This window comes from Rhinatrema bivittatum, chromosome 6, assembly GCF_901001135.1.
Source record: "Rhinatrema bivittatum chromosome 6, aRhiBiv1.1, whole genome shotgun sequence".
Taxonomy (NCBI): Eukaryota; Metazoa; Chordata; class Amphibia; order Gymnophiona; family Rhinatrematidae; genus Rhinatrema; species Rhinatrema bivittatum.
In genome coordinates, this window is record NC_042620.1 from 98,126,622 (window position 1) to 98,149,339 (window position 22,718).

A 22,718-nucleotide genomic window follows, 5' to 3' on the forward strand; every position below is an offset into this window, starting at 1 on the left:
GGCAATGTGGAGTGACAATTCTTATTCAAAAGCAATGCCCTTTTGTTTTGGATAAAAAATAATTGATAAAGAGGGGCATTATGTTATCTTGCGTGGCTCTACTGCACACTCCAAAGTGGTTCTCTGTAATGTATATGCCCCAAATGTATTCACCCAAGCTTTTTTTTCTAGCTTAGTTGCTGTACTGGGTCAGTTTCTGCAAACCAAATCGATTGTTGGGGGGGGGATTTCAACCTACGTATTTGTTTTGAATTGGATACTAAGTCTATCAGATCAAAACAGGCTCATAAACCACATGAAGGGGCATTTTTTCTTCAAAAAGAGCTCCAGCTAATAGATATTTGACGTTTTGCGTCCCACTGAATTTGATTTCACATTTTACTTAAAAGTACATAACTCTCTCTCTAGAATAGATTTTTTTTTTTAATATCAGCTTCATTGTTTCCCAAAGTAAAGGTCACATTTATTTCTGATCATGCTCCAATAATGTTGGAGCTTTCTCTTGCTATGGCAGGGTCAACGTTCAGTTGGAGGGTGCAGCCTGCATTATATCAAGACGGTGAGTTTCATGAATATTTGCAGAACAAATGGGATGATAATGTGGCATTTAATGCAACAGAGGATATATCTGGATAAGTGTTTTGGAATGCAGGGAAAGCTATCATTTGTGGCACATAACTGCTTATACCGTTAAGGCAGCCAAAGCTAGAGATAAAGAAATTTTGAAATGACATGAGCAGCTACGATCCCTAAAGAAACAACTTATTAAATCTCATCTTCCTGACACTCAGCAACACATTAATGGCATTAGGAAATCTCTCTCTGTTGTATCAAAGGGAGGTGCTTCACATCATGCAGTCTAAAGCCATTATGTTTCAGCAAGGAAACAAAGGGGCAAATTGTTAGCCTGACTGGTTAGAATATTAAGCCCAAACATTACATTACAGCTCTAACTGATAAGGGTATGGTGCACACATCTACCGAGGGTATTACAGAGACTATGCTATCTTTTTATCGCCACCTACATGCTGGTAAAGCTGGAGACGAGATTGCTCAGGAACAATTCTTAGAAGACCCTGCCTCAAACATCTGATTTATACAAGCATTTACTGGCAAAGCCAATTTTGATTTCTGAAATCCTTTCTGTCTTCAACACTTTGCCACTGGCCAAATCATGTGGGTTAGATGGCTTTGGTGCTGAGTTTTATAAAATTCTAAAGGAAAAAGTGGCAAGTCCTTTACGCCAAATGTATGAGTACTACTTGGCTCATGGGGAGTTCCTGGCAGATATGAACCATGCTTTGATTGTGGTGTTCCTGAAACCTGGTAAAGATTTAACTAAAAAAAAAAAAGAAAAAGTGCCTCAATTATAGATCCCCCTATATTAAACAACTAGCAACCATACAGGGAAATAAAATAATACCAAGCTCTGGTGTACGGTACTGTATTATAGATGATAACCATGTATTAGGTGTTGAACTTATCTCATGAACTGCCATAGGCAGTGGTTATTCTCAGCAGCAGCTTCTAGGTTCATATAATCACTCCAATAATAGCTCATGTCTGCCCAATGCTGACAGCGTTTCGACACTTGGCGTCTGCTTCAGGGGCTGGAGAGTCTAATGCTGCTTCATCTTCCTCCTTTAACTGCTGCTGTCAGTGTCAGGCGGGCATGAGCTATTTTTTGGAGTGATTATTTGAACCAAGATGCTGCTGTCAAGAACAACCACTGCCTATGGCAGTTCATGAGATAAGTTCAACACCTTTAGATGTGATGAGGTTTTGAGTAAAGCTCACATCAGGGGGAGCTATGGGATTTTGAAAAATGACTAGAGACATTAAAGACTAAGGGGTAGATTTTCAGAGGGTTACGCGCGAAACCCCCGAAAATCTACCCCAAGCCCCCCGCACGCGCCGAGCCTATCTTGCATAGGCTTCTGGCGCGAGCAAAGTCCCAGGGCTTTCCGGGGGGGGGGGGTGTCGGGGGGCATGTCGCGAACGGCGTGTCATCGGGGGGCGTGACGCGGCAGGCGCATCATCCCGGGGCTTTCCGGGGGCGTGGCTGCGGCCTCCGGACCAGCCGCCAGACCGGGACATGGCGCGCGGCAGCCGGCCCGGCGCGCGCAAAGTTACGCCTGCCTCGAGCAGGTGTAACTTGTTCAACAAAGGTAGGGGGTGTAGTTAGGGCCAGCGGGGGGTGGGTTAGGTAGGGGATGGTGGGGGGAGGCCGGAGGGAATGGAGGTAGGCTGAGCGGCTTGGCGCACGCAGGCTGCCGATTTTGGGCAGCCTTGCATGTGCCGACCCCGGATTTTAATGGACACGCGCAGCTACGCGTGTATCTATTGAAATCCCGCGTACTCTTGTTCGCGCCTGGTGCGCGAACAAAAGTACACGTGTGCGCACATTTATAAAATCTACCCCTAATTTTATAAAAATAAAAAATAGAAAAATAAGCAAATATGATTTAAGTCCACAAAGTAAAAACAGTACTGGTATACTACTTGAGTTACAACCTAGTACATGGTTATCATCCATAATACAGTACCGGACACCAAAGCTTGGTATTTATTATTTTATTTCCCCGTATGGATGCTAAAAATTTAACTAAAGGTTCATATAGACTGATCTCTTTAATGTTGACTTAAAAATTCTGGCATCTTTGCTGGCTAAGCACATTCATACGGTTATCCCCTGTCTAGTTGCTGATGATCTAACGGGTTTTATTAATAGATATGGGGTTACTAATATTAGTAAACTGCTGGAAGCCAAATGTTTTGGAGACTCATACAATCCCCAGGGCATGATTATCTGTTTAGACTCTGAAAAGGCATTTGATAATGTACAATGGCCTCACATGTTTTGCTTGCATTCCAAATATAAGATACCCAAACTGGCAATTTATTAATATATCACAAACCAATTAACAACTAATACATATATTGTGACATCAATCCAATTTTATCAAGCTTTATTGGTGAAAATTTTTTTATAAAAGACATTCACAATTTATCCCAAATACCCCACACAATAGATATAACAATAAAACATAATCATACCCACCCATCCATCACATATCATCCACACTCATTCATTCAACCTCTCATAAAACCTCATTTCCAAATTTCTGAACATTCAAATGCTTCGACGTGAAATACAAATCATCTCATAACACATTATCAAATATAGATACAATATATTTTGTAAGCAGAAAGAGTCAAATTGCACATAAGTTTATGCGTTACACGAACGCCAATCCTCTTGATCTCCTTGTATTCTCTCTACATGTTTCGCCTTCCCTCAGGCTTCTTCAGGAGAGCTTTTCCAAACAATCTCCCACTGCTCATGTATCCAACATCTATCCACAGGGCTTTCTAAAAACATTTTAACACAATTTACAATTTTTGAATTATTCAAATTACCACATTTCATAATTTAGTACTTTATAAAATTGTTTAAATACTATCATACCTGTATGTCCCAAAGAACTTGCCCAGACGCACAGCTTAACACTTCCCCGACTCCAACTTCACATCATCTCAACCATTCAAAAACGTGGAACACATATCTCAGATTTACTTAAACCAAAAAATAAAACCAATTAGAAAAAGTCAAAGTAGATGAACTTCTCCCAAGAGACCACCAGCATGACAAACAACAGTCCTTACCGTTCTCATCTTAGGCGAAAGAACGCCATCACCACATCTCAAAAAAAAACGCTCCCATCGAGTGGATCAACGGATGTAAGCCTATCCTCCTCCTACTTCCTTTTAAACCAAGCTCTACCAATCAAATAACCTTAACTACACACTATCTCCACCCCTAAAGAACATTACATCCAAACCAATCAATGGTGCTACCATTCCAAACAGTCCACACCCCTTCAAGCCCGCCAAATTCAAACCTATCAGCAGAAGGCATTTAATAAGACTCTACGGCTATAAACGAAAAAACTTTAAAAACATGTTACCCAATCGATTTTATCATTCAATCCTTTTGGCCATAAAGTCTGTAAATTAAAAATCCATCGCTGTTCCTTTTGCAATAATATTTTATTTATATTGCCACCCCGTCTAGCAGAAACCTTTTGTAATACAAAAAAACGGAGATCTTCCACCGCATGATTATACTCCCGCCAATGTTTCACCAGGGGAGCTGTTTCCACAACATTTCTAATTCTGCTGCAATGCTCCAGTATACGAAGCCTCACCATCCTTGATGTTTTTCCTACATACAACAGCCCACATGGGCATTGCACAACATACACTACCGAACTGGTTTGACATGTAGTGAAATGCCTTAAGAAAAACTTTTTCCCAGACACAGGATGTGAGAAATCCTTTATTGTTAAACAAAGTTTGCATACACTACATTTAGTGCAAGGGGAATGTCCGCCTACTTTCTCATACACTTGCTCACTATCACCCAAATCCGAATGAACTAAAATGTCCCTTAAATTCCTAGATCTCCTAAAAGAAAACATAGGGGGATCCTGCATCCCCACAAAGCCACTCACAAGGTGCCAATGATTTTTAACAACCTGTATAAGGTCCACTACCCGATTAGAATAGGGTTAGACACACACTAAAGCCGGTGTATTTCGTTGTGGCTTCGGATGTAGCAGTAATTCTCTATTAATATATCGAGCTCTTTTATAAGCTTTCTTCACTATACTTGTAGGATAGCCCCTTGCACTAAATCTTTCCTGCAAATCTTTTGCATGGATCTTAAACGATGGTAAATCAGAACAGATCCTTCATATCCTAAAGAATTGCCCTACAGGGATGTTTTCTCTGACATGCTTGGGATGGTAACTGTTAAAATGTAACAATCCATTCCTATCAATCGATTTCCGATAAAGCTCAGTTACAAATTTGCCGTCCCTTTTTCCCACCTTCATATCCAAGAATGATACCCATTGATGTTGAACATCACAAGTAAATCTGAGATTCACATCTTGTTCATTCAAGTATTGAAAAAATTGTTGAAATTCACATTGCGTACCAGACCAGATAACCAGGATATCATCAATATAACGGCACCACGACCTCACATGCCTGTACCATAATGAAGGATAAACAAATTTCTCTTCAAATGCTGAAATGTACAGGCATGCGAGGTCAGGCGCCATCGTCGCGCCCATAGCGGTTCCATGAACCTGCTGATAAAAATCATTTTGAAACATAAAATAATTTTGAGTGAGCGCTATTGTAGCCAATTCTACCAAAAAATGTGTTGGAACCTTCTTATCCATTCTTGTATCTAAAATCTCCTGTATTAAATTTATTGTAGTTCTCTGAGGGATATTAGAATAAAGTGATTCAATATCCATTGAGATAAACAGGGTAGGTTCTGACATATCAGGTAAAGATTGTAAAACTGTTATCAAATGTGATGAACCCCCTTTATAAAAGATCTGGCCAATGGAACAAAAGGTCGTAAAAAATGGTCTATATAAATAGACAAGGGTTCTAATACCGACCCTTTACCGGCAACTATCGGTCTGCCCGGTGGAGACTCTAACGATTTATGCACCTTCGGCAGGACATAAAAAACAGGTATCTGAGGATTTTGGTTCATCAAAAAGGCTGCTTCCTTGATGGTTACCCAACCTACACTTAAAGCTTCTGTTATCACCTCTCCAATCTGTACAGATAACATTGCAGTCGGATCTCCATCCAATTTTCTATAGAATTTACCATCTCCCAATTGCCGATTCACCTCCCGTATATAGTCAGCTTTATTTAAAATTACCAAAGACCCGCCCTTGTCAGCTGGTTTAAAGACCAAATTATGATCACAACTTAAATGTTCTAATGCCTTAGACTCTTCCTTACTTAAATTCCAAAAAGGAAAACGATCCTCTGCCTCCTTTACTTTCAAATCTCATTCAACCATTTCCTCAAAAGCAGCCATCAACGGATGTATAGGGCCTGGTGGCATCCAACAAGAAGGGTTCTTAACCACTGAACCATCAACATTCACATTCTCATTACCCTGGAAAAAATTTTTTAACTTCATTAACCGAAAAATTTTTTGTAAAGCTACCCGAATTGCAAAGGAATCATATTTCGGAGTAGGTGAAAAAGAGAGACCGCGATTCAACACTTGTAACTCCACTGTAGTCAGTGAACGAGAAGACAAATTTATAACTAATTCATTCATAACTGATGATTGCGTTCCCGCAATCGAACCGGACTGCGGTTCCGGGGTGGACGACTTCCTCGTCCACCTCGGCGTTCCGTTCCTTGTCTGGATTTTGTCCCCTGATCTAAAAAAGTTACCCGTCCACCTTCTTCTCCCGATGATCCACTCGATGATGAATCAAAAGTGGGTGATTTCTTATATTTGATTCTATTCTTATTACACCAGGGATAAACATATACCTGAGTGTAGTCCTTTTCATCCCTCTGAAATTTATTCAATTTAGTTTCTTTTATTTTGTCATGCATACTGGTGATCTCCTGTTCCAATTCGCTCATCTTTTCTTCAAATTTATCTGGAGATGTGTTCTCTTTTAGAGTGGCACACAATGTATCCATCTCCCTCTGAGTGTCTATCAAAAGTGTCTATAAAAGAAACTAAATTGAATAAATTTCAGAGGGATGAAAAGGACTACACTCATGGATATGTTTATCCCTGGTGTAATAAGAATAGAATCCCTGGTGTAATAAGAATAGAATCAAATATAAGAAATCACCCACTTTTGATTCATCATCAAGTGGATCATCGGGAGAAGAAGGTGGATGGGTAACTTTTTTAGATCAGGGGACAAAATCCAGACAAGGAACGGAACGCCGAGGTGGACGAGGAAGTCGTCCACCCCGGAACCGCAGTCCGGTTCGATTGCGGGAACGCAATCATCAGTTATGAATGAATTAGTTATAAATTTGTCTTCTCGTTCACTGACTACAGTGGAGTTACAAGTGTTGAATCGCGGTCTAAGGCATTAGAACATTTAAGTTGTGATCATAATTTGGTCTTTAAACCAGCTGACAAGGGCGGGTCTTTGGTAATTTTAAATAAAGCTGACTATATACGGGAGGTGAATCGGCAATTGGGAGATGGTAAATTCTATAGAAAATTGGATGGAGATCCGACTGCAATGTTATCTGTACAGATTGGAGAGGTGATAACAGAAGCTTTAAGTGTAGGTTGGGTAACCATCAAGGAAGCAGCCTTTTTGATGAACCAAAATCCTCAGATACCTGTTTTTTATGTCCTGCCGAAGGTGCATAAATCGTTAGAGTCTCCACCGGGCAGACCGATAGTTGCCGGTATAGGGTCGGTATTAGAACCCTTGTCTATTTATATAGACCATTTTTTACGACCTTTTGTTCCATTGGCCAGATCTTTTATAAGGGATTCATCACATTTGATAACAGTTTTACAATCTTTACCTGATATGTCAGAACCTACCCTGTTTATCTCAATGGATATTGAATCACTTTATTCTAATATCCCTCAGAGAACTACAATAAATTTAATACAGGAGATTTTAGATACAAGAATGGATAAGAAGGTTCCAACACATTTTTTGGTAGAATTGGCTACAATAGCGCTCACTCAAAATTATTTTGTTTCAAAATGATTTTTATCAGCAGGTTCATGGAACCGCTATGGGCGCGACGATGGCGCCTGACCTCGCATGCCTGTACGTTTCAGCGTTTGAAGAGAAATTTGTTTATCCTTCATTATGGTACAGGCATGTGAGGTCGTGGTGCCATTATATTGATGATATCCTGGTTATCTGGTCTGGTACGCAATGTGAATTTCAACAATTTTTTCAATACTTGAATGAACAAGATGTGAATCTCAGATTTACTTGTGATGTTCAACATCAATGGGTATCATTCTTGGATATGAAGGTGGGAAAAAGGGACGGCAAATTTGTAACTGAGCTTTATCGGAAATCGATTGATAGGAATGGATTGTTACATTTTAACAGTTACCATCCCAAGCATGTCAGAGATAACATCCCTGTAGGGCAATTCTTTAGGATATGAAGGATCTGTTCTGATTTACCATCGTTTAAGATCCATGCAAAAGATTTGCAGGAAAGATTTAGTGCAAGGGGCTATCCTACAAGTATAGTGAAGAAAGCTTATAAAAGAGCTCGATATATTAATAGAGAATTACTGCTACATCCGAAGCCACAACGAAATACACCGGCTTTAGTGTGTGTCTTACCCTATTCTAATCGGGTAGGGGACCTTATACAGGTTGTTAAAAATCATTGGCACCTTGTGAGTGGCTTTGTGGGGATGCAGGATCCCCCTATGTTTTCTTTTAGGAGATCTAGGAATTTAAGGGACATTTTAGTTCATTCGGATTTGGGTGATAGTGAGCAAGTGTATGAGAAAGTAGGCGGACATTCCCCTTGCACTAAATGTAGTGTATGCAAACTTTGTTTAACAATAAAGGATTTCTCACATCCTGTGTCTGGGAAAAAGTTTTTCTTAAGGCATTTCACTACATGTCAAACCAGTTCGGTAGTGTATGTTGTGCAATGCCCATGTGGGCTGTTGTATGTAGGAAAAACATCAAGGATGGTGAGGCTTCGTATACTGGAGCATTGCAGCAGAATTAGAAATGTTGTGGAAACAGCTCCCCTAGTGAAACATTGGCGGGAGTATAATCATGCGGTGGAAGATCTCCGTTTTTTTGTATTACAAAAGGTTTCTGCTAGACGGGGTGGCAATATAAATAAAATATTATTGCAAAAGGAACAGCGATGGATTTTTAATTTACAGACTTTATGGCCAAAAGGATTGAATGATAAAATCGATTGGGTAACATGTTTTTAAAGTTTTTTCGATCATAGCCGTAGAGTCTTATTAAATGCCTTCTGCTGATAGGTTTGAATTTGGCGGGCTTGAAGGGGTGTGGACTGTTTGGAATGGTTGCACCATTGATTGGTTTGGATATAATGTTCTTTAGGGGTGGAGATAGTGTGTAGTTAAGGTTATTTGATTGGTAGAGCTTGGTTTAAAAGGAAGTAGGAGGAGGATAGGCTTACTTCCGTTGATCCACTCGATGGGAGCGTTTTTTTTTTAGATGTGGTGATGGCGTTCTTTCGCCTAAGATGAGAATGGTAAGGACTGTTGTTTGTCATGCTGGTGGTCTCTTGGGAGAAGTTCATCTACTTTGACTTTTTCTAATTGGTTTTATTTTTTGGTTTAAGTAAATCTGAGATATGTGTTCCACGTTTTTGAATGGTTGAGATGATGTGAAGTTGGAGTCGGGGAAGTGTTAAGCTGTGCGTCTGGGCAAGTTCTTTGGGACGTACAGGTATGATAGTATTTAAACAATTTTATAAAGTACTAAATTGTGAAATGTGTTAATTTGAATAATTCAAAAATTGTAAATTGTGTTAAAATGTTTTTAGAAAGCCCTGTGGATAGATGTTGGATACATGAGCAGTGGGAGATTGTTTGGAAAAGCTCTCCTGAAGAAGCCTGAGGGAAGGCGAAACATGTAGAGAGAATACAAGGAGATCAAGAGGATTGGCGTTCGTGTAACGCATAAACTTATGTGCAATTTGACTCTTTCTGCTTACAAAATATATTGTATCTATATTTGATAATGTGTTATGAGATGATTTGTATTTCACGTCGAAGCATTTGAATGTTCAGAAATTTGGAAATGAGGTTTTATGAGAGGTTGAATGAATGAGTGTGGATGATATGTGATGGATGGGTAGGTATGATTATGTTTTATTGTTATATCTATTGTGTGGGGTATTTGGGATAAATTGTGAATGTCTTTTATAAAAAAATTTTCACCAATAAAGCTTGATAAAATTGGATTGATGTCACAATATATGTATTAGTTGCATTCCAAATATGGCATTCCCTCCAATTTTATCTCCTGAATTAGACTTTTATATACAAATCCCACTCCTAGTATTTTGATTAATGGTGAACAGTCTTCTTCATTCCCATTAGCATGTGGTACAAGACATGGTTTGTCCTGTGTCTCCCTTACTATACATTTTAACAGTGGAACCTTTGGTTCTCAAAATAAAAATGAGGAGTTTTATTTTGGTAAGAAAGAGTACAAAATATGCCTATTTGCAGATGCTACTTTTCCTTAGGCACCTACTATCTCTCTCCTAAAATTGTTGAATATGATTGGCTTCTTTGCTGGCTTAAAGGTAAACATTTCCAAATCAGAGGCCTTACCTATTTCCCCTGTCCTGCAACAACGATGGCAAGATTGTTGCAGGGCGGGGGTTGTAGCATGGTCCTCGGACAGCTTTAAATATCTGGGTGCCTCGTAATTTGTCTTCTCTTTATGAGCTGAACATTTCTAATTCACTCATTTCTATCAAAGGACAACTTTTATTGTGGAAGGATTTACCTCTCTCTTTGTTTGGTTGCTGTGCCCTTTAAAATGTCTCTGTTACCCAAATTATTATATAAACTACAGATGATTTTTGTCTGGATGACAACTAAAGATGTGGCTCTACTATGCTCCATATTGGTCCATTTTATTTGGGGGGGGGGGGAGTGTTTAAATTTGCCAAAATTAGGTTTTCCACCCTTATGTGCTCCACAAAATTTGGAGGGTCTAAAACTTCCTCGTTTTAGATTTTATAATGCTGCATGCCAGATGCGTTTTTGCTGGGAATGATGTAGGAACTATCATAAATTTTAAGTCCCAAAATTAATTGTTGATGTTTCACATCCTGTGTCCCCTGTTAATCTGTTGTACGGTAGAGATGCTTCTCTTTCTCCCTTTCTCAGGAGACATGCTTTTAATCAGACCAGTATTTCTTACACAGCATTTCCTGTGTAAATCTTGGGGCATTAATCCTTATGCAATAGAATTAAAAGAAATGGTGGGTAGTCCGGAATTTCTTCCCGGCTTGCTAAGTTCTGTATTTAAGCTATGGAAAATGAAGGGCTTGGTGAACATTGACAGTGCTTACTGTAAAGAACTTACCCCTAGATTCATCCAAATGTGTTAGCAACGCATTGATAACACCCGCGTTACAAAAAAGGGGCATGTTTAAGCTAGGGTGAGATTAAGTAGTACAAAATTTCATCTTTGTGAGACTTTCCTCACTCCAAATGACGTCAAATCTTCACCAAGGTGTACTGTGCTGTTCGTACATCTCACGCTACATGAGAAACTGGCCCCTAAACCCTAAACCACCACCAACACCACACCCAAACCTATTAGATGGCCCTCCTATACAGATATAAATAGTTGCACACTGTGAGGCCCTCCCCAGAGGCGCGTTCTCTCTCTCCTCCACTCCACTCTCCCCCCTCCCAAGCCTAGAAATGGCCAAAATGCAATTTAAAAAATTTATTGCGAATTACGTTATGGCCATTTTGGGCATATCACACAGCTTAACGCCTGGAAAAAAGGTGTAGTTATTTCCGGCACTAAAACCATGTGATAGCACCCATTTGACTAAATCCTGCCCAAATTCCTCCCTGATCCCACCCCTCACAAAAATTCGCAATTGCACTGTGCGTTACTATTCTTAACGCATGTGTTAATGCCATAACACATTTTGATGAATGACCCTATTAACTGCTTACTTTCCTCTGACCAGCTGTCTTCTCGTTATGGGCACCACTTGATACACTTCCATAAGTACTTGCAATTATGACATTATGTCACAGCAATTTTAACACAAATGTCCAATGAGATCTACCAGAATCTTTTATTTCCATAGTACGAAAGTTAAAACAATACAATCTTTCTGGTATAATTTGTGTTTTACTATTGAGCACACCCCTTTATTCAAAACTCTTGCAGGCTCCTGGTCATTGGCTATTGGTGACAGTTACTGAAAAACAAATGAATCAATATTTTGATATCCCATATAAAATGACTGTGGATGCTAAGCTGCAGGAAATGCAATTTAAATTGTTGCACATGAATATGTTGATGCTATCAAAGCACACAAAATGAATATCATCCAAACGGATGCATGTATTAAATGTCATATACAAAAAGGCACATTTATGCACAATTTTTTCCTGTGCTTTTCTCCTTTTGGGAGGCAGTGCTGAATATGATAGCTGGTGTAGTTAAATGTAAACCCACTTATTGTGGAGAACTGCTATTAACTAGGCTCGGTGCGGGCCCTTCCAGGTCTTTCCAAATACCAGGTCAAACATATTCGAGTATTGATTCTGTTGGCAAAAGCATGTATATTAAAAACAAGTGGATCCAACCTATTGGGCCATCAACAATGATGTGGCATCGCAAATTAGCTGATTAGATGCAAATGAAATGTTTGAATACCAAATTTCTATGCAAAAAGGTTCATACTGATTATGTTACATTATGGGCAGAAACATACAAGATGCTACCTCATAAAATTCAAAGCTCTCTAACGTTGCATGGATATTCCTGTATCTGGTAATTGGCTTTTGAATCACCAAGTGTATTGAGGTACTTTCCCCTGTGGTATGGATGTGGTCTGACTAGGTATGTATAAATGATGGATGTTCTAAAACAAAACTATGGGCATGATTAAGGTGTACTGAACTAAGTTGTGCTGTATCTTTTTTGAGATTTTGTAATATGTGATACATAATACCATCACGGAGTAACAAGTGTATCAGATATCTTCTGTAAGCTCACTACTCATACAGTGTATATGTTTCAGCTGTTTGTGTTATTCATTCTCATACATAAAGTTTCAACAAAAAAAAAAGAAAGGCAGCTTAATTTGGCCTTAGACACTGAGTCCATTGTTGCCACCTACTTTGACAACGTTGTAATTAGATTATATAAGGCATCAGCTACAAATGATGCCCAAGTCCAGGTGGGTTGTCTCCTCGCTACCTATTTGCAATATCTCCTTCTCCATCCCTGACCAAGATCATTGGATCCAGTGAATAGTCGCTTGGTCCACATAGCACCCACATACTGCTGCCTGAAGTGATGAACTAGCTAGCTCAAATGACTTATTAAGCAGAGATTCCACCTTTCTGTCCTGAGGGTCTTTCAATGCCATACCTCCCTTACCTGGAATAGTAGTCTTCCACATGACTTCCATTACAAGGCATCCACCTTTGATATTCTAAATAAGCATCCCTTCTCATTCTGTTGAAGCAGATACAAAGCTTCCACAGGCTTTTTAAACCTTACTGCTGAGTCTGGGTGGTCCCACAGCCTCAGTCGCATCCAGGAAAGCCAAATGTATGAGAAAAGCCCTAGGTTTCTTTTTCACTGCCCTTTAGGTGTCACATCATTTGGCTCTCTTCAGTCAACCTCAAAGCCTGTGAGATGCTTGCAATGAGGGCTCCGTACTCCTAGATAACTTCATGGATGAATCCTCCCCTGCTAAATAAGTCAGCACCCTTCCCTCTGCTCTCTTTCTTAAGTTCCACTTAGCTATCCCTTTTTCTCCCTGGTCGCTGTGGGCATCCTGGAATAGCAATGACTTATTGGAGACTCCTGCCCTGATTCCAGACATGGTCTCTTCAGCTGTATGTTCCTCGGAAGATCCCTTCCCCCACTTTCCAGCTCACAATAAGTCTTGTGCCTAAATAAACTCCTTCAAATGCTGCTCCTCCTATGGGCCTGTGCATGACAATTCTGATACAGTTGAATAGTGCTGAGACCATGCCACAGCCACGTTCCCAGATAGAGAACGCAGAGAACATGACCATGGTTATGTTCCAGCTCTCTCCAAATGGCTTGCCATCATCACAGACCTTGCAAAAGTAGTTGGCTACGCTGGGCTACTGGCACACAGTGCACTTCCCCTAATTCAACCCTGTTTCTATACCTGCTTCTTCTTGGGGAACCAGTGGGAGAAGCAGGGAATGAAGCAGAGATAGGACTGAGTCTATGCCACAGGCCAAGAGACTCAGCTTCGCCCACCACAGTCCCGCAGTATTTTTAACTTTAATAAGATTGAAAGGCTTTACCTTTTTGCTGTCTTAAAGCAGGGAATCTTGGGCTCCAAAGAGCTTCCAATGCCTAGGGAAGGAAAATCAGCCTCAAAGACTATCATATATAGTTCCCAGACTCGGTCCTAGAAATCACTGACGAAATCAACCTGCTCTAAGCTGTTGCTCCAGGAGACTACTTAACTTTCTTACTGAACCAGACTGTACTCCTATCATCTGCTGGAGGCAGAGAATTACTGAAGACTTTCCTAGCTGTACCAGACAATATAACGAAGAGGATTGTCAGTGCAAAGTTTTCTCTTCCTCCACCTGCTGGTAGAAGGACAAATCCCACAAATCCAGGGTAAAGATTAGTTGCCAGGCTGTGGTAGAGAATTGAACATAAAGGCACAAGCAGAAAAGAAGGCTAAGAAATAGATCTATCAGATACCAGGGTCAGACTGATCATATCATCAAACAATTTATCAAAATGCAAGTTTCACTATCTATGGACTCAGACTGCCATGCATACTTTACATCTTCTTCACAGCAGGTGCAAGGTAGGCAGGTACTTTGGCTTACATTTTCGAAGGAAACTCAATGGGCAGCTTCCCTTTGAAAATTGTTTGCAGGTCTAACTTTTTCATTTTTTTATTCCATGAATGTGTCTTGTAGTTGAGTGTATTACATATAATAGTTGTGTTTTACCTGCTCAGGTGTACTGTCTCTTGAATTTCCAAACAACTTGGATGATGAATGGTTCTTTATTGCAGTGGAGGATGTCATAGGAGAAAATGCATTACATAATTCCTGTTCCGATGGCTGGATGGCAGTGGTACTGGTTGTGCTGAAAGACTGGGACCTTCTGATTGCCGATGATACAGCCACTGCAAAGGGCGATGGTGTGGTGCGTGAAAATGGCCTTGGAGTAGCAAAAGCCTTTAATTTTTCAAAGTTTAATGGTACTGATTGACTGGCAGGAAAATGTGAATGTTTGTCCATATTGATGGGTGATGTGATAAGAACCTCCTCAGATTTCTTTTCACCATGCACAGAGTCAGAATTTTTTTCAATTGATTCTGTAGGTGATGGAACTAAGTCATTGGCAAATTGTATTGTTTTATCAGATGATGACAACACATTCTTTTCTATCTCTTTAAATGCTGGGTCATTTTGAGTAGGGCTGATTGCGGTATTGGCACTTCTGGCCACTGCAGATTCCACATATAGCCCTGAAACTCTTTTCTGCATCTGCAAATAAAAGGAATTTTGCTTCATTTTAGGATATGCAACATATTGCTTTTCTTTTGTCTCACCAGAACCATTTGTATTATTTGACTTTTGTAGTAAACCTGCCAGTTCCTTCCTGAAGTTATTACTCTTTTCTGTTGGACTGGCTGCTGTGGCACATTTAAATGAAGAGGTTGGTAAATGACTGTGACTAAAACTGCTAGTACCATTCAGCCAATCACCGGCTGCAGATTCATACTGTTTGCCAGACTGCGACAGTCTTTCAGAAGCATAAAGATTTCCAGTTTGATATCCAGATTCCTTAGCGTTATCATACTTCAGATAATTTTCTAAATTGTGAGACTGTGGCTCAAGCTCCACATTCTTCTTGTTCATTATGGGGTCATTTGAAAAAAACTTAAGTGCTTCCAAAGAGCCCTGTGGCACTATTTTGTACGTAGTCATTCCAATCTTTGGTATGTACTCTCTTGTAATTTCATTAGATGGCTTTGGTTTAGGTTCTGAGTTTTGCTTATACACTGGGTAACTTTTTGAAGGGGAGTGAAGTGGACTTTGAGTAGGTATCACTTTTGAGGTAAAATCAGTAGCAATGATGTGCATATTGGTACTATCTTTTATGGGAAGTGCAGCATCATGGACAGTTTCTTGATTTGGGCTATGACAGACTTGGACAGATTTTTCCATAGTTGACTGCTGTAGTGAATTTAGGGTAATTGGGTATTGTGTACTGTTTTGATCCTGTAAAGCTGGCAAGTTCCAATCACGAGGACTGCTTATAACATTTGACATGTTTCTGTCAATTCCGTTATAAGAGAAAGCAGTCTGGATTGCAGCATCCTGAGTTTTTACCATCTTTGTGTTTGCTTCATTCACTTTCTGCTGTTCTCTCTCTAGAATTATTCTGGGAGTTTCATTCGGAAACAGAGAGATGACTTTTTCAGGTTCTTGGTAGTCTGATAGTCTGTCATCTTGAAGTTTGACATTTTCTGCAGCGTCTTTTGCAATCACCTCAGTTGTATTCAGGTTTTCTTCTTTTCCACCAGAGATTGCTACGATGATATCTTTACTGTGGGCTTTAAAAATAAGTATGTTTTAAATATGAACAAAACATTAGAAAAAACAGAATATTAATTTAATTTTTTGTTTTACATTCTACCTTTGGTGACTGGACAGCCACTTCTATTTCTTTTTCCCCAGAGGGCTTCCAATCTAACTTAGAGATGCATCAAGCCGCTGTAGGGCTCTAACGTGTATTAAATAACGTATATCATGTGATATATATATATTGTTTATCGCTTGAAAAGGACTATCACAGTGATAATGTGTGACATACATAATATTTTTGCATGGCCCTATCTAGGTTGCTTACCCTATTAAAATAAGTTGCTTTGCTTGTGATTTGTATGCACAGATAATGCAAAGGCATGCAAAGAAGCTCACTAGTACGCAATTTCATGTTAATATTTTGTTGAGGTTGACCAAGAAAGTGGTTCGACAAGATAAGATAACACCTCCTGGGGATTTGTTAAATATTAGAAACCAGGGACCCTAACCTGGGTCCCGAGGCTCCTGTGTTATATTTAAAGGGCCATGCAAATGGATAAAGTCCTGCAGTAAAAAGACAAATTTGAGAGGGGATCAGGGATGATCTCCAGTTCGACCTGGGGCCACCATGTACGGCGGCTCTGACACCCCAAAGTGTAAAAAAAATAATATGCAGTCCACGTGCGGTGATGTCCGCCCCCCCCCCCTCCCCCAACCATAAAAAAAACTGTGGCTCACCCATTTTCCAAATACTTAAAGACTGTCAAAGGCCCCCCTTCTCCCAACCCCCACCCACCCCATCCCAACAGGGAACCAAAAACATTGTTCAGTGGCACCCCATCTCCTGAAACCCCAAACCTTCAAAAATCTGCTGTGGAGCTAGACTACGATCCCTGCACCTTGCTCCATCATGTGATAGAAGGACAGGTTGGCACCAATTTGAAAAATGGCACCAACAATGCCAGGGGCTAGTGTGCACCTCAGGGCCCCTCATTGGAACCACAGCAGATTTTTGAAGGTTTGGGGTTGCAGCAGGGTGGGTGGTGCCAGGGAACCAAATGATTTTTTTTATCCCTTTGGGGGATGGGAGCATTATACCCTGTTTATGGTTCCCTATGGAGGTGGAGATGTGGGAGAAGCGGGGGTCACTGAGTCTTTATTTGGAAAGGGGGGAGGGCACAGCTTATTTTTTGACGACAGGGTTGGAGGTGGGGGGACAATCGTTGCACATGTACTGTATTCTATTTTTTACACTTTGGGGGGCACTCCTGAGTTGAGCTGGGGGTCAGCTCTGACCCCTGCTCAATTTTGCCATTTTTGGCAGCAATATGTTTATGCAGTTTGCCTTTTAAGGCGATGGCGGTCCCTTGAGGTTAGGGCCACCATCGCACCTAAAGCACTGCTAGCTACTTTTTTTTCCCTTGGTGTTTGGCCACGAGACAAAGAGTGCCATACACCTGAGATGTTTTTTGGGAGAAGGGTCCTTAATGCAATAATGGGAACCCTCCCGCAAAAAAAAAAAAAAAAAAAAGTGTGGCTTAATTCATCCAGGCCTAAGTTTGTATCTGAGACAATGAAGGACACTTGTTCAGGGTCACAAAAAGCATCAGCAGAATTTGAATTTTGGCTTTCCTGTTTCGCAGCCTGCTGCTCTAATCACTAGGCTACTTTTTTACTGGAAGGAAAGTTGACTTGTCTCTTTATTATTGATACATAATACTCTTACAGTATCATGCCTTCAAACTTCAAAGGACCAACTAATTAAACAATTACCTGCCGCAGAAGTTAATGATACAAATATATTTTTCACCTAAAAAATGCATTTATGATAATATAGACATTAATATGATAATGAGTGTGTCAAGTACTAATAAATTAATGACTGGATTATTAACTCTAAACCTTTTAAAATGTTTCTTCAAAGGGCAGTCAGATATGTGATCATAAAGACAGGTAATTTTCAAAAGGTTTTATGCACATAGACTTTTACAAATGTACATGTGAACATAAGAACAAAAGATATGCCATACTGGGTCAGACCAAGGGTCCATCAAGCCCGGTATCCTGTCACAAGTCACAGGTACCTGGCAAGTACCAAAACATTAAATGAATAGATCCCAAGCTACTAATCCTTATTGGTTAATACCAGTTTATAGACTACTGACCTAGGAACTTATCCAAACCTTTTTTAGCCCAATTACACTAACTGCCATAACCACATCCTCTGGCAATGAATTCCAGAGCTTAATTATGAATTGGTTGAAATATAATTTTCCCTTTGTTTTAAATGAGCTACTTGCTAACTTCATGGAGTGCCTCCTAGTCCTTGTATTATCTGAAAGAGTAAATAACCAATTCACATTTACCAGTTCAAATCCTTTAATGATTTTGTAGACCTCTGTCATATCCCCCCCACCCCCTTCAGCCATCTCTTCTCAAAGCTGAAAAGACCTTTCCACACAGCTTAGATATCCCAAGGTATTTTCATACCAATTATTTATGTGTACAAGGAAAAACAAGTCAGAATAAGTTCAGATGGTTGAGGATAGATTTTTTTTAAACTTCTTTCTAAAATCAAGATAAATAGAAAATAAGCTTACCATCATCTTCATTTGTACCCTGTACCTTTAGCTCTATTTCATCTTCCAGTGTAAAGTTTTCACCATCTTTTCTGTCTGCCTCTGAATGCATTACCCTGAAAAAAGCGGTACTCTAATCAACACTTAACCACGTATGGAAAATTTACAAACCATTACAGATGGGGAAAAAATAGTGAAACCTTGAATCACTAGAATAAAGATCATTCATGATACTGGTATTTACTGGCAAAAGGCTTTTATTAGATCATAACCTGAGACTGTAATAAAAGGAAAAAACAGAGTCCCCTGTATAATGTCCTCTTGATTTTTCTACATCAATCTAATAAGCTCTATGATCACGATCCAGTTACATTTTGACTGACGGTTATTAGCCTGTCACAGAGGTGCATTTTATAACTTAGACCAATGATTGCTGTTCTTAACTCAGCTCTATAAACAATTTGAATCACATACTTTCTACATTTTGCTAATTCTCCATGATGAAACTTTCTAGCCTACAATAAAGAAAATGCAAAGGAAAAAAGTATAAAACTGCTCATTATACTAATACCACCTACAGAATTAGTAAAGAAAAAATAAATCACATTATAGAAATGAATATTCAATTCTATTCAATTTATGACCCCCTTTCTCATGGTAAGGATAAGTTTAATCTACAATAAATCCAGTCCTTGACCTCTAAACCTTCATTCTTTTTTCTATGTAAGTACTGGAATAAACAAGATGCATTCTATATTACCCTAAAATATGGCATTCCTTATTTCAGTTTACACTAGGGAGGATAATCTTCAAACAGCATGCATAGGAAAGCTGGAAAAAAACATGCTTGTATGTTAAAATGATTTTCAAATCAGACGTGTCCATAAATCGGTTTTGAAAATTATCTGATCAAAACTACCCCCCACAAGTTATACCTGCTACTTGGTGCGCACACATTTTTCCTGAAAACTTATCTACAGACTGCCAGATTTTATAAACTGAGATAAAAGGTTAACATACAAAACCAAAAATATATTTGATCACATTTCTTGCCACTCCCTGAAGGCAAGATGAAAATTACAAAACATACAGCATAAAACAATCATAAAATCACATCATGACAAATATATCTTAAAATAGAATACAAAATAAAAAAAAAAAAAAAAAAAATATATATATATATATATATATATAATTCAAAACCAAAACAATATTTAATAAAATAACACCAAATTAAATAATATGTAAAATTAAAGGTGATACTATTTTATTGGACTAACAAATGTCTTAACTAGCTTTCGGAAGCTAATATTCCCTTTTTCAAGACAGAATACAGTGAGTAAAAGATGAGCAGAAAATATAAGTGAACCATAACAGGCATTCCTATGAAAGTCTGAAGGGGAAGGGGACATGCAGTATAATTTAATGGCTCATAATGAGATATGAAGCCTAGGTCTTTATGAGCCATAAAATTATACTGCCTGTTACTTTCTGATCTTCCATCAATCCCCACCCTTTACACTATTATTGGAATGCTTTTATGATAGGCACGGCGCTGGACTGGTAAATGGTGCCACCGGCACCATGGCAGGAGCAGGAAGTGGGGAGGAATGTGGGTGCCCTTACCTGGGTGCAACAGCGGCATTGACGCGGTGAATGATGCCCCAAGTGCAGTGGCAACCTGGGCCGCCCCTTGGCTCGGGCCAATGGATTTCCGGGTATGCGATGTGCCTGCAAGCCCAGAGTGGGCCCGCATCGCAGAAGCATGTAATGACTGTTCCCCTTCATCCTGGGAGAGACCCGGTCTCAGCCCAAGTCTCTGCACTGGCACAGTGGGCTCCCTGGACCTCCAAAATGCTACCAACAAGGATCTGGATCCGGCCCCTGTGGTGCAGTCAGTGGCTCCTGGGTCGGCGGAAAGTGAGTCTAATGGGGTCACCTCAACGCCTGGGGCCGGGGACTCCTACAATCGACCACTAGGGGCAAAGGGCGTAGCCAGTAACCAACCCCAGGCAGAGGGCAACAAGATGGGTAGGAGGCCTAAAAGGAAAAGGAGGAGGCACTCTTGCCACTCTGATTCCTTGGACAGCAGGAGTTCCTCCTCTGGTTCTCGTGAGTCCTCGGTGGCGGAGGGATCACAAGATACCATTGTTGCTAACACAGGTTTGCCTGCCTTGAACACTACAAAGCAGCTGTGGCAGGGTAACCCACGTTCACTCAGGTGCCGTATACACCATTTTCAATATGTTGACATATTTAGCTTGATGGAAAGGCGCAGACGGGAAGAAGGGTTGCATAATGGGTGCAGGTGACATGAGGCTCTGGCAGGTCCCAAGCGGGTGTCGAGGAATATTAACAACTGGGTGCGGACCTTTGCATGCTTGGCATTGATTAGTTGGTTGGGCTGATGCCTCACAGCACTTAGCTTTTGTTAATGCTCACTCCACTTAAGAGGGATGTGCCTGGTTGAACTATGACAAGCAGTTCAGAGATATGGCTGACACCCCAACCATGACCTGGGGCAGGCATGCCATCGGGTTGTGGCTAACATATATGAAAGCAAAGAGCTCGGAGGCTCAAGTGAACAGTCACTCCTTTCGTTCCCAAGGGGCTCCCAAGGTCAGGGGTGGACGCTTAACCCCACTGCTGAAACATGTTGGCAATATAACAAAGGGGGTTGTACAGTGCAGGATTGCAAATATAAACACATCTGCTCCTCCTCCGTCACCAGTCAGCCCGCCACCAAATGCACTAAGAAAGCCCCTGGTGGTAGAGCAAGTAGCCCTTATGCAAGAGCTCTGACTCCAGTTAGGTAAGAACAGCTGGAGATGGGTCTTAGGATCTATCCCAATAGACGCGCAGCTATTACTCTACACCAAGGTTTTAAGGATGGCTTCAGAATCCTTTCAAGGGTTCCTCTGAACCCATCCAGCCACACGAATGCGCCCTCTGCAACCCAGATTTGCTGATGCTGTGAGGAAGAAGCTGTTGGTGGAAATTAGTCTTGGTAGGATAGCGGGCTCCTTTCCCCTCCTTTTAGCGGTGATGTCCAAGAAACAGCTGGGTATATTCAGGCTGATATACAATCTTTCTTACCCTACTGGGCAGGCAGTGAATGATTTCATCCCCAGGAGGCTTGACAGTACAATAAGCATCCTTCGACAATGTGCTCGACCTTCTCAGGGATTGTGAGGAGGGGGCTCTCATGGATAAGGTTGACAGAGTCTGCATTCCGGCTCTTTCTGGTGCTTCTGGACAACTTCCCTTCGCTGGAATTCTGTTTCGAGACACCTATTACTTTGACAGGTGCATGCCCATGGGCTGCTCGGTTTCATGTGTGCACTTCGAAGCATTTAGCACCTTCTTGCATTCAGCGTTGTCTCGACAAACTGGTTTTACTGGCATCATTCACTACCTGTTTGTTTTTTTTTTATTTGTGGGCCCTTGCGATTCAGATGCATGCTGTGATTTGTTAGACGGCTCTCAAACAATGGGCAAATATTTTGGCATTCCGATGGCAGCAGACAAGTTGGAACTGCCATCCAAAGTACTTACTTTCCTTAGGATTGAGCTGGACATCATTCAAATGCTGTCCAGGCTCCCGGCCAATAAAGCTCAAAAGCTGCTCAAACTATTTCGGAGCGTGGCTGGCTTGCAAGGAGACCCTGGCCACCGTGCAATCCCTAATTGGGAGCCTGGCCTTTGCCTGTCAGGTCATCCCGATGGGGTGGGTATTCCTATGCCAATTGATTAATACATCCATGACAGTTTTGAAGAAGTACCAACGCTTGCAAGTTACCCGTGCTATGTGTGAGGATCTCGGGATGTGGAAAAAAATCCTGACTGATTTCAATGCTTCAGTGTTGTGGCTACGCCCCCACCAGTATCCAGCTTTGATCTACAGCTGTTCTCTGACGCCTTGGAGGGCATCAGCTTCAGCCTTTACTGTCAAGGTAGCTGGTGTGCTGAGATGTGGACGAA

General features: G+C 40.6%; 1 protein-coding gene across 10 annotated transcripts in view; it reads right to left on the reverse strand.

Moving 5' to 3' along the window:
• The window catches only part of COBLL1 (cordon-bleu WH2 repeat protein like 1), a 393,951-nt gene that overhangs the window by 32,978 nt on the left and 338,255 nt on the right, over positions 1-22,718 (reverse strand). For all 10 annotated transcript variants that reach the window (XM_029605630.1, XM_029605633.1, XM_029605638.1 and 7 more), the window contains 2 exons: positions 18,759-18,853; positions 14,572-16,187 (listed from right to left, as the gene is read on the reverse strand). In XM_029605630.1, coding sequence (XP_029461490.1) covers positions 14,572-16,187; positions 18,759-18,853 — 1,711 coding nt within the window. The remainder of the gene's footprint in view (positions 1-14,571; positions 16,188-18,758; positions 18,854-22,718) is intronic.